General features: G+C 36.6%; 1 protein-coding gene across 1 annotated transcript in view; it reads left to right on the forward strand.

Moving 5' to 3' along the window:
- Window positions 1–12,024, forward strand: part of CFAP54 (cilia and flagella associated protein 54) — a 114,487-nt gene extending 102,463 nt beyond the window's left edge. The window contains exons 64-69 of the mRNA XM_062611329.1: window positions 714–922; window positions 3,831–3,980; window positions 5,671–5,777; window positions 6,566–6,755; window positions 8,102–8,179; window positions 11,490–12,024. Coding sequence (XP_062467313.1) covers window positions 714–922; window positions 3,831–3,980; window positions 5,671–5,777; window positions 6,566–6,755; window positions 8,102–8,179; window positions 11,490–11,609 — 854 coding nt within the window. The 3' untranslated portion in view covers window positions 11,610–12,024. The remainder of the gene's footprint in view (window positions 1–713; window positions 923–3,830; window positions 3,981–5,670; window positions 5,778–6,565; window positions 6,756–8,101; window positions 8,180–11,489) is intronic.
- The last annotated feature ends 798 nt before the right edge of the window (window positions 12,025–12,822 follow it).

Genomic DNA, 12,822 nt, shown 5'->3' on the forward strand with positions numbered 1-12,822 from the left:
GGGCCCTAATACTATCCATCTACATCTGATGGCCAGCTGCTGTATATACAAATGACGACCTTATAGATGAGAACAGAACTAGACTGCATACAGGTGCTGCCTAGAGAGAAAACCCGGCATCTGAAAGCAGTGATTTCAGAAAAGCTTGGCTTTTTTTCCTTGCAGCAACAAATGAAACTGAAGAATTCTACCTTACTACAGAACTATAAGTACAGTAAAGTAACTACAAGTAGGTGTCAAAATGTACATGTGTATCTCAGCTGAAGTTAACCAGTCATGGAGCCTACGGAGCAACTCAACTGATCAGCTACTAGCTGTCTAAATTAGAGGTTTAAGAGTTCTTAAAACTTCTTTTGACTGTATTGAATAAATATGCATTTATTCTAATGGGGGGTTAGACATCTAATGAATATGCTGATGATTATACATCCAAATTCAAGTATCAAAACCTCAAAACTGCACCTATCATTTTATACTTGTTTATAACACCTAGACAGAGCTTGTTTCCTAATCAGATCTCCAGTCTGAAAATGCAAATAGCATAACCTAGTAATATTTAAGAACAATCAGTATGCTTGTTGGAAATGCATTTATTTGATACTGAATAGACTTACATATTATACTACACTTTCAAAATCTGTGAATGTTGAGTAGCGGTAGAAACTTTACTTTTTAATGGCAGATGATGATGTAATAAAAATCTCTTTTCAAAGCTGCCCCTGACTCAGGACCTGGATCATTTTCTGCAAGAGATGGACACCTTAGTTCTGTTTTTGACACAGGGATTGTTCTACGCGTAGCAGAAATGCATTCCTTTCTTAAAAAACATTTGGTTCATTATTCAGTGTGTTGTCTTGAGAATTTCCCAGAAGAGTTACATGATGTAGAATTGCCACTTGATAGGCCAGCTGATTCTTCAAAGGTACTTGTTTCTTTTCTGATGTTTCAAAAATATGTATTATACTTGCATTTCACTCAGATTCTTGCTAGTTCTAATGGTGAGATTTCTGAGGACCCTATAGAAGAATGAAATTCATTATGCAAAGGATCGGTGCAAACCCAAAATCCTGAGGAAGCAGTGAGGGTCATAGCAAATGCAAATATCCTTGTGTTAAGTCATTCCTGCAAAAATTCTCTCTATCCCATTCCCAGTGTATATAGACCCTAAAAGATTAGGCAGAATGATATTTAAGAAGATTTTGTTAGTTAATTAAGTTGGCTGTGTTATTTGATAGGACTGAGGCTTTTAATCCTGTAGATTTCCATGTTTCATACCAAAAATGTCCTCCCAATGTCATTTGTATGTACAGTATCTGTATTATTAATTTGGCCTATAATGATTTTTAAAAAATAAATAATCTATATTTCCTCAAACTTGGTATGTGCCAATTTTTTTCATTGACTGTCAGCTGCCTAGAAAATTAATCTTTTCAGATCTCTGGCTTGCAAACAGCCTGTTTGAGGTTTCAAATATAGGCAGCTCACACTATATTACTCAGAGAAATCTTGATTTGGAATTCTGGAGTCTACTGTGACCCTGCAATATGTTTTGAATTTTGAATGGAATTTGTCTTTGAAGATCCAGTGTAAAAATAATTCTCTTCAAAGTTTCTCCATTCCACTTCTCACATTAATAATTATCCTAATAATAAAAAATTAAAGTGACTGGTTACTCTCTATGGTTTATCTTTTACCTGTTATGTTCAGTATTAGATAGATACAGGGGAGCCCTGAGGAGTGAGAACTTGATAGCTTATAAAAATGAATTATAATACTTTTGTGAAAGTAGCTCTTCTAGAGTTGGTGAACTTTCTGCCATGTTGGACAGCATATCATTACTCATTTCCCAACAAAGAGCTGACTGTGATGCTGAATAAATTGTAAATATATGGTATGTGACATTTATAGAAGCCATCGTATATCAAAAATTATTTTACTCTGTCTAGTCTTCTTTTGACATAATTAGTATTACACTGTCCTAGAATAATAAGCTTCAGAGCTCACTGTCATATTCATGACGGGTGCAAGCTGCATAATCATGTGTTAGCTTCACTGTTGTAGACAGCTAACAAGCATAAAGCTCTTATTTTTTTTTTATTCTAAGCTTCACTGATTTTTATCACAACATTTTTAGAAGCTTTATTCAGAAGGCTGTGTTATTTTAAAAATGTTACTGTAATTTGATACTAGGATTTTTAACAGTACAGTTACAGATACAGTTTTTGAAAGAATGATTTTTATGTAAAAGGTTGTTTCACTTGCACGTCTTTGTAATTCTATTTTTGAATCTTGAAGTATTTTTCAGCTCTGTGTGCCCTGTTGCATTTTGCATGCTTGTTTTTGTATACTACTTCATGATAGTACATAGTACTGGAAACACTTAACTAAGACAGTTTGTTGTTTTCAGGCTTTTGAGAAAGTTGAATAGATAAATATTTTTGTACTTCATTCAGCAACCCTCCAGTTTGCCAACAGGAGTTGTAATATCCTTCCTCAAAAAGATTCATTATAATGTAAATAACGAAAGATGCAGTTTAGTGAAAAAGAAAACATACTACAGGTTTTATAAAGAAATATATATCATAAAATGCACTTTTAAAAGCTCTAGTTCAGAGGCATGGAATAAATTCAATTATCCCCACCTCCATATATGTGCTTTCTCATAATTCTGTTCACATTCCATGCTAGCAGGGTAGTGGGTGATTCATTGCCAAACTAAAGATCCTGAATGTAGAAGATCCTTGTAGTGGGTGGGTGAGCCATGCATACCTCATGGCATACCACAGGTTATGGCTGCTGTTATCACTGCTTCAGTGTTTTGAGTCTGTGGCATGGATCATCCCCAGTTAATTGTCCTTTAGAAGAATATCCTTATGTTCAAATGCATGACTTCACCATTCATGACTTCAGATTTATCTTGACTTCTATATTTTGATGTGAGATGGGAACTGGCTTTACAAATAAGATTATGACACTGTGAAAAATCCACCACCTGGGTTTAGTGTCCTGTCATGAGCAGTAGTTTCTGAAAATGAAGTGGTTAAAATTCTCCAGCTTTTTTCAGCAATGAACATTCAAAATTGAACTAACTGCCCAGGCAGCCCACATTTTGGAACCAGTCATGGAGACATTAACAACGTTTTCATATACTTCAGCATTGCCCCACATTGTCACTCTGAACTTCTCTGCTCTTTGCAGAAATACTTAACACTTGAAAAAGTAGGAAAAGTATGGCACTGCTCAGCTTTTAAATCAAATATTTTATTTTTTTTAATAAAAGCTGTTATTTATGAGTAGATATTGGTTTACAATATTTCTCCATTACTTCCCTGGTAAATGACAGCCAAACAGGAACTATTTGATGAATAGTTAGGTCTCACCCTTTGTTAGTTGCACAGCTAATAAGAAAACAAATAGGTAAATATAAATAAAGCATTAGTTTAACATTCCAATTACTATTTTAATTATCATTATGTGTAGCAAAAAAAATTACTTTTTCAGCACTACATTTTGTGTGGTCAGCATGTCAAATATTGTCTTTCAGCAGAAAAAGTAATGCCATAAGGAAAATAAGTCAAAGGTAACAATTGTTCTTACTGTAGGTGTCTCTAAGTCAGCCCAGAGGTCCTTTGCGTTAGCTTTGAAATGTCTCGTGAATTTTGAAAAGCATTAACTTGCATCCTGGCACCTTTTAAAATTACCCATTTACCTAAATAAGCATGCATTTATGTGGGTGTGAAAGTCATACTGATTCTAGTAGACACTAGATTATAACAGATTTGGCATGTTACACTAGAAAAAATACAACTCAAAATCTTCTCCTGTTTCAGGTGTCTCCAGGAATATCTTCTTCAGCTTCTGTCATTGCAGAAGCAGAGCATCAGATGGAGAGTAGGGCAGCAAATGCTCCAAATAAGGAAATTAACATTCAGTGGTACATTCCTTCTCTGGCAAAGCCATCCAACGATACAGAGACTAAGGTATAACTGCACCAAAACAGTTCCTTAGGTATTGGAACAAATAAAGTCTCATTTCCAAAGAATATTTGTGTTATGACTGATCAGCTTTTTAATTGAATTATACATATGCTGATTGGCAAGCTGGACAACAGCTGTGCTGCAAACCTGGTATGCAGGACAAACAGAATGCAGGGGTTTTGGACAGTTTTTTTGGTGGCAGACCAAAGAAATACTTTGTTGACCATATAATGCTTCCAGGCCATGTTGTATTTACACCCGCTGCAGATTCATGATGTCTTTAAGACCTCCACTTTGTTAAGTCTGGTTAGAACTGACAGGTGCATTCAAACAATGTTATTTGGTGGGAAACTGTTGGAAAATTAAAGATATATTTATACAGGGAAAATGGGATCTTGTAAACTTCATTTCTCTAAAAAGTCAGACTAAACATGAAAGATGAGAGAGATCTGAGCAACAGAAAAAAGCAGCAGACTAAAACATGGAATTTATTTTAAAACAAGGGAACAGCATGTATGTAAAATTTCTGCTACTGCAGTAGAAATTCATGGTCTCCAAATTTTTGGGGAGATCAGATCAGTATCAAATTTTCTACTAGACCATTTTCTTCTCTATTAGTAAGCCTATAAAAGAGAAAGCTGCGTGGAGACCTCATAGCAGCCTTCCAGTATCTGAAGGGGGCCTGCAAGGATGCTGGGAGGGACTCTTCATCAGGGACTGTAAGTGACAGGAAAAGGGATAATGGCTTCAAACTTAAACAGGGGAGATAAAGCTTAGATATAAGGAAGAAATTCTTTACTGTGTGGGTGGTGAGGCACTGGAACAGGCTGCCCAAGGAAGTTGTGAATGCTCCATTTGTGGCAGTGTACAAGGCCAGGACCTTGAGCAGCCTGGTCTAGTGGGAGGTGTCCCTGCCCATGGCAGGGGGGGTGGAACTATATGATTGTAATATACTTTCCAACCCCAGAACCATTCTGTGATTCTGTGATTCTATGATAGAAGCCCTGTGAAATTAGTGCATATAAGATACTTCTCAATATAGTTTTGCAGGTTACTTTATCATGACCTTACAGATCCTTAGATGCAGAGAGAACTCATGAAAACATGTAATACATGAATGCTGTACTCTTGACATTCTCCATGTAGTCAAATTATTCAGAGAAGCATATTTTCAATCATAATAGAAAACTATTTCAGTGAAAGATGAGAACATTCTATTTCATTTTCTTGTGCTCTTATATCGATACAGCTTTTTTAGATTGGTGAGTTATGTGATTTAAACCTAGTATGAGGACAGCCATGCACAAGGCCATATAGCACATTTAAGTAACTACACAGGGCCTTGGGAAATTCAGCCTACCTGAAGTTAGAACTCTGGACATGAGCATAAGTGGAATTGATTGACCAGGATCAGGACAACACTGGGATTTTGATGGTGACTCTGTGGGGTATAATTAAATTTTTAACCATATAAATTTTTTACCATAATTAAATTGCTTAAAAACCTATTAAAACTGATGATATCACAAATTCATGTGAGTCCACACTCTCCAGTTTTTGGAAGGTCAGTTATCTAAGTCTTCATCAGTACACTGTATTTGATAGTTACTGTAATCTGGTATAAATGAAATAGCTCAGGTCTATGACAGATACCTTACTGCATTACAGCTCACTGATTCCATCTCTTTTACAGGTTTTGCTGCTTTATGCTTATAATACAGAGCCTGTCAAGATTAGTGACATCAAGAATTTCAGTTCAATGTCTATATTTTCAGGCCACTTGTGGATTCCATTGTCTAGGTAAACAATCACTGACTTTATCCTCTTATTTCATGCTATCTTAAAGATCAGTCAACCACTTGACTTAAAAAGCTGTGAATCCTTAAAAACATTCATTTTTGCTTTTCAGAGGTTCTTCACTATAAAAACTCTAAGGTGTTGTACACAGCATTAAACCCATCCAACATATGCCTTTTCAGTACATGATCATTTTAGTTTTGATTCTTAAAGAACTGAGTAAAATAGGCTCATTACATTACACTGGCATAGAAACTTAAGAGAACACTAGCAAATCTAAGAAGCAGCCCCAGCAGTCATTCCCACCCTCTCACTGGATCAGCTACATTCTCCATCCCATATTACAACTCTGAGCATGCAAAAATGTTTCTTAGTTTTATCCTAGACTTAGACTTTGCTTTTATATCCTGTGACATTTTCCTTTACATCTTCCTTGTCATTCATCTAGCCTCAGAACTTTTGGAAATGCTAATCAGATGGAGGGGAAGGAATAAAGGGGCAAGAAAAGTTGGAGACCCTGCCACCCTTGTGCTGGTTGGATGAGAAAATCTTTTCCTAACAAGGCATTCTGAAAATACTTCTTCTTTTAATTTTTAATGCAAAAAGTGAATGCATTACATATTTCCACTGTCTTTAATGGAAAACTTCTTTTGTAAATTTATGAGTTTAGTCTTGAAAGAAAATGTAGAACATAATATGTAATAAAAGCGAGGTCAGTTTAATTATAACCTTCAAACATCAAATATTGTTATTTTATAACAGCAACAATGAAAAATCTTCTCTTCTTTCAGAATTATTTGTTTACGGAGGGAACTATCTAATCTGAAGCAGCAAGTTGAGGTGTTGATGCAAAGTTCTAAAAGCTTGTCTTCGGCTTCAGAACCGACATGTTTCCTTGAACAAAGTGAAACTTTGGAAACAACTCCTTCAAAACCCCCCAAAATGAATTTTACAAAAGTGCGTCTTGATGAAAAAACAGAAGTAAGTGAGAACAGCTCTGTTCTTAAATATGTCTGACTTTATTCAAGATGTCTGTTTGGTGAAATAAATGATGACAGGTAAGTTAGAAGGCAAACATAAAAGATTAAAATTCCCTCACCCCTTTCAAGCACTGTTGAAGTATTTTCACTTTTCGTTTAATATTTAACTCTTTATTTTCCTTGTATATTGCTTGTCACTTTACAAAAATGTCAGGCATCTTCAACCTTCCACTTGAAAATAAAGGCTACATCTTCAAGTAGATTTGAAAATTGATGCCTAATTTAAAATAATCCCCATCTGGAAATGCTTGGCAGTGTTAAATTAGTATGGTGATCAGCCCAAAAGTGCTTTTTAAAAATCATTTGCACATCTCCAATACAAAATGGGCAGTGACGGTTTCTGAAATAAGAACCTTCTAATAGCATTATTGAGACAGGACTAAAACTGGCAGTGAATTTATTTTCATTTTCTCTATGCCACCTTCCTCTTTTCTTTTTATTAGCAAGGCTGCATATGGTCCACAACTAAATAACTTCTCCCCACATACACACACACAAAAGAGGTAATTTCAGAATTTTCCATGTGGTCTGTTTGAGATAATGTCATTGGAATAGAATGTTGCCACAGCATAACTGCTGCTTGATAAATGCCAAGGCAAAATAGACGTTTATTTTCAAAGTGGGAGACATTTATCATATGACAGGATTCTCTTTATATCTATTATATGAAATGATTAATGATGTAGAGGCTGTCATTTTGTCTGATGGATGCTGTGAACCAGTGACAATTGTGCACTGTGCCATTATTACAAGGCTGTATTTTGACCAGCTTGGAGAACAAACAATGTTTTGGCCAATCACAGTGTTTTCAGGAGGGTAGACAGAGCCATCCTTTAGTGGGTTCTTCTGATTACCTGAAGGGTTTTGCTCGAACTTTCATTAATATATGTCAGTAATTGGAAAAACAATGTTTAGAATACTAGTAAAATTCACATGCCATGCATTATGCACATATAAATATCATCATCGGAGTGTTTATTTATAACATCTTTAGTAAACACATAGCAAAAGTATGCTCACTCACTGGATTTAATACTTGCACCAGGGGCAATTTTGCCTCAGTTGAAACTGCAAGGTTAGGGCATTTGTGTTTGTATAGCAAACCCAGCTATTTGTGTTGCAGAAAATTTATATTCATCAGCTAAGGTTTATTTTGTGGTAAATTCAATTAAAATAACCTAAAACTTGATTGTTCTGAAAAATGTTGTAAAGCTAAGTAATAATCTGTTAGTTTATCTGAGGAAACTGATAGTACAACATTAGATTTGTCTTGTTTTATACTACTAGGAAATGGCCAAAAAGTGTTTATCTGAAGTCAAAGCACTCCTGTCTATTGTTCCAGCCTTGTCCTTGCCAGTAACTGAGGTATGCTCGTCTCCTTAATAGTAAAAATTTGTTTTCTGAAGTAAAACAATTGTTCAGTTAAACTAAAACATGGATTATAGCATTATGTTATCTGCCCATTTTTTTTCATACATTGTTGGGCTTTCCATTTGGGTTTTATTTTTTCATGTTTATAAATGAAATACAAATGTGTATGATTGCAAACTATGAATATCTTCACTGTGTATTAGGATTACCATTTTATACATATAAAACTATGTTAAAAATTAATCTCACTCACAATGGATTCATCTAGATTATGCACCATTTTGTGGTCATTGTTTGCACAGACTGTAGTGAATTTCTACGGTACAATTGCCAAATGTAATTTCCTTCCATACCAGTGATTTTACAGTTATTCAGGCTTTCTTTTCATTTTCTTTAGCTTTCTCTGCCTTGCCCATGACATATCCCGAGAGATAGCATGCCATTTTTTTTGTCTGTGCTGTTGTATTCTTGTTACCAAATTGTAGTCAGTATCCCAGAGGAGACTATGGGAACCACCCTATGGCAGGCAGCAAGTGTCCAGTGTTCTCAGCCACCCTGAGGATCAGGAAAGGACCACAGCTGCCAGGGCCCAAGGAACTCCAAGGAAGATTTTCGAATCCACTGTGACATGTTACACACTGCCCAGTGACATGGACAGTGGGATTGAGTGTGCCCTCAGGAAGTTTGCCCATAACACTAAGCTGTGTGTTGATGGATATACTGGAGGGAAGGGATGCCATCTGATGGGACCTTGACATGTTTGAGAAGTGGGCCAATGCCAACCTCATGAAGTTCAACAAGGGCTGGGAAAACTGAGGCTGTTCAGTCTGGAGAAGAGAAGGCTGCATGGAGACCTCATAGCAGCCTTCCAGTATCTGAACGGGGCCTACAGGGATCCAGGAGAGGGACTCTTCAGCAGGGACTGTAGTGATAGGACAAGGGGTAATGAGTTTAAACTTAAACAGAAGTTCAGGTTAGGTATAAGGAAGAAGTTCTTTAGTGTGAGGGTGGTGAGGCACTGGAACAGACTGCCCAAATAAGTGGTAAAAGCTCTGCCTTGGCACTGTTCAAGGCCAGGTTGGACAGAGCCTTGGGCGACATGGTGAGGCATCCCTGCTCATGGCAGGGAACTTGGAACTAGATGATCTTAAGATCCCTTCTGACCCTAACCATTCTATGATCCTACATCATACCCCCTTCCCCCTCACCACAAATCCTCAAACATCTTGCCTGTAATTGTTCACAATGGAATTATAATGTATAAAGCATACACTGTAGTCTTCCAGTCAGACAGCTCTTCCTGCTGCAAGAGAATCCTGAGTTTTATCTGGGAACAGTTTGGGTAGTGGCCTATCTGTAATGCTGTCCTGTGCATCCTGCAGTCTGGTACCTAGGAGTGCATACTTCCCTTTTATGCATATTGCACCATTCTTGTCACCCCTTGTTATCCATCCTGAAGGTCTCTCCTAAATGACTCCCAGACCTTCATATCACTCAATCTGGATTTATCAATGCATAAAAATACACACACATTCATTCTCCAAAGCTACACTTTTCACAGTTCCACAGAACTATTTTACATGGTAAGAGATTTGACAGATACCTAGGGATAGCTACAGCTCAGCTTTCCTAGAATCACATGGGTCTCCTGGACCTGTTTTAAATTCCTGTGAATCCCTCTTCACTTTACCTGCTTCTATTTGTGGGTCTACGATGGAAGTGAAGGAGCAGATTTAGTGTTGTACTTTCAATAAGAATACAATGTTAACTGCACTGCTTTATTCAGGGTAAATGCCACAACAAGCTAAAATGATTCAACAGATGGACAATGGGCTTTTCATCACAAAGTTTCAGATAGAGACTTCAAAATGAGATTCTGTTAAATACGGCGTATTTGGTTGAGCAAGGGAAGCCTAATCCTTCAAGACACTGAGTATCTTCATTCTTGTCTGATGCCAACAGGACTTGCAGACAGCTCAGCACTTCATTATGTATAGCATATTTCTACGTAGTATTTCCAAAATTCCAAGCAAGCTGTATGTGTGCATTACCCAGTCTTCTTGGCTAAAGGTGGAAAGATCAAAGTGGGACTATAAATACCACAGGGTAATACATTCCCGCTGTATTCAAACATGCAGGAGAAGACAGCAGATACATTGCTTTCATGTATCTTTACATCATGTTTCCCCACATGCACTTTTTTGTTGCTCATCTTCCTGTGAATTAATTGGACAAAGTTAGTTCTAATTTATGATATTTGTTTTCTCATTCTCTGAGCTGTCACACTTTAACTCCTATCATGTTTCCAACTACTCTTCTTTGATTCTCTGTTTTTCTGTCTGTGTGTTCTACAGTGCTTTTGATCCAGAAAGTGGAAAAAGTGCATTTTTATTAAATTATTCATTTAAAATTATCTGACTCTTCACGTTTTTAAGAATAAAAATTGATCAGCTGGCTTGTTTTTAAAGCTACTTCATGAATAGTTATCTTCTTCAGGGAGATAATAAAGTATACTGTCTGGAAGTTCCAATCTTAAATTTTAATTTTATATATAAAATAATTGCATTAAAAATTAACCTCTCTAGATAGCTTGTTCCAAGCTTCCCTTTCTTCAGTTTTCCTTAGTGTCTAAATCAGCTCAATAGTTCTCCATGTCCATGGACATGGAGTTGTATCTGACTAAGGACGTCAAAAACAATTCTTCAAATACATAAATAATAAGAGAAAAACTAGGGAAAATGTGGGCCTGCTACTGAATGGAGCAGGGACTATGGTGACAGAGGATGCAGAGAATGAAGAGATAATGAATGCCTTTTTTACTTCAGTCTTTAATGCTAAAGCCAGCCCTCAGGAATCCCTGACCCAAGAGACCCAAGAGAAGGTCTGGAGAAAGGAAGTCTTTCCCTTGTTTGAGGAGGACTGGGTGAGAGATCATTTAGGTGACTGAGCATTGGAATAGGTTACCCAGAGAGGTTGTGGAGTCTCTTTCACTGGGGATACTCAAGAGCTGCCTGGGCACAATCCTGAGTTAATGTGCTCCAGGAGACCCTACTTGAGCAGGGAGGTTGGATTAGATGACCTCCAGTGGCCCCTTCCAACCCCAGCCATTCTGTGATTCATTAACTACAAATTTCAGTTGAGGCAATTAATATTTCTAACTTATTCGTTGGTCGTTGGCTTTAGGTCAGAAATCTGGCTTTAATATGGAGATATTTGTATACATGTACTTTTTGGTAACTATAAGCTTAATAGTTATTTTTTTCCTGTTTTCTTTCCTTTTTTTTTTTTTTTTTTTTTTTTCCAGATCCCATTTGATGTTACTTTGCAATCGATAGCAAGTTTGGAAGCTATGTTTGATCCTGCCAATGGCTGTATAATAACTGAAGAAAGTATTTTCAATTGGATCATTTCTTTGTTTCACTAAATTCTGTTTTTGCAGTTTAATCAGTTGCTGAGTGCTACAGATTTAGACTTAACTTCTTATGTTAATGAAACAACCTCATTAATCACACTAGGGTATTGTGTTTTATAATTTTCATTTTTATCTTATTTCTAATGATTTAAAATTAATAGTTAAAAAAATTAAAATACATTTTTAGGAATGAAGTGTATTAAAAGTAGTTCCTTAATAAGAGGTTTAAAAAATTGATTTACTCAATCATCTATAATTAAGCGAGTTTATTGGGGGTTTTCTAGCTTCTCAGTAGTTTCTTATTGTTTAGAACAGCTGCATAGGCTTGTAGCCTTCAGCATCTGCTAATAGATATTGCTTTTTCCCTGATTTTATTCTCATCAGCAATTTAATTGCTTTTGCAGTTATTAAAAGTTGGTTTTATTTCTGAGGTTGAGAATTATTTTCTTTTTCGGCCTCATCACTGAGTTTGCTCTTTTACACTTCTATTTGGAAGCTGGCACTTCAGAATTTTGTATCTTAAACACAATGCATGTTGTTGAGGGTGAAAGTGATCATTCAGATGTCTTCATAATTTCAAAACATTTTTCTGGAGGGAAAAAAAAGCCAGCAACCACACTCCCACCCCCCCAAAAAACCCCCAAAAAACAACAACAACCAAACCCAAACCAGAAACAAACAAACAAACAAACAAATCCAGTTTAAAAAAATAAACCTGATACAGTATAGAACATTTCTGGTCATCATTCTAAAAAGCTAACAAAACCTCTGTTTATGTTGTCAATGCTTTAAATGCTATTTTAAAATGCTGAAAAAACCCTAATGAGCCCTAACAACAGCCACCTGAGGTAATGTGCTTGTCCCAGCGTTAGAGATGGGGAATTTGACACAAAGAAGTGAGATAGTTTAACAAGCCTGCACAAGAGAGTGCTCATGCCCTCTGGTTTTGCTCCCATCACAAGGCCAGGCACTCCTTCACTCGTTATAATAATTTGTTTGCAACAGACAGCAAAAAACCACCCAGGATGTTTGAGCAGGTGTCCTGTGAAAATTGTCCTGTCATTAACTATGCTTCTATGTAGCCATGAATAACCAGGATTTTAATAGTGAATAGTTAACCATTCCTGGGTTCAGTTTTGGTGGAAAATAAACAGTTGGGGTGAACTGCCAGCCGCTTTCACTTCAGTCAGTCCCTCCCTGTGCTGTAGCCCAGTGATACAACAGT

This window comes from Pezoporus occidentalis, unplaced genomic scaffold (assembly GCF_034315485.1).
Source record: "Pezoporus occidentalis ecotype Australia unplaced genomic scaffold, CSIRO_AGI_Poc_V1 ctg152, whole genome shotgun sequence".
NCBI classification, from domain to species: Eukaryota; Metazoa; Chordata; class Aves; order Psittaciformes; family Psittacidae; genus Pezoporus; species Pezoporus occidentalis.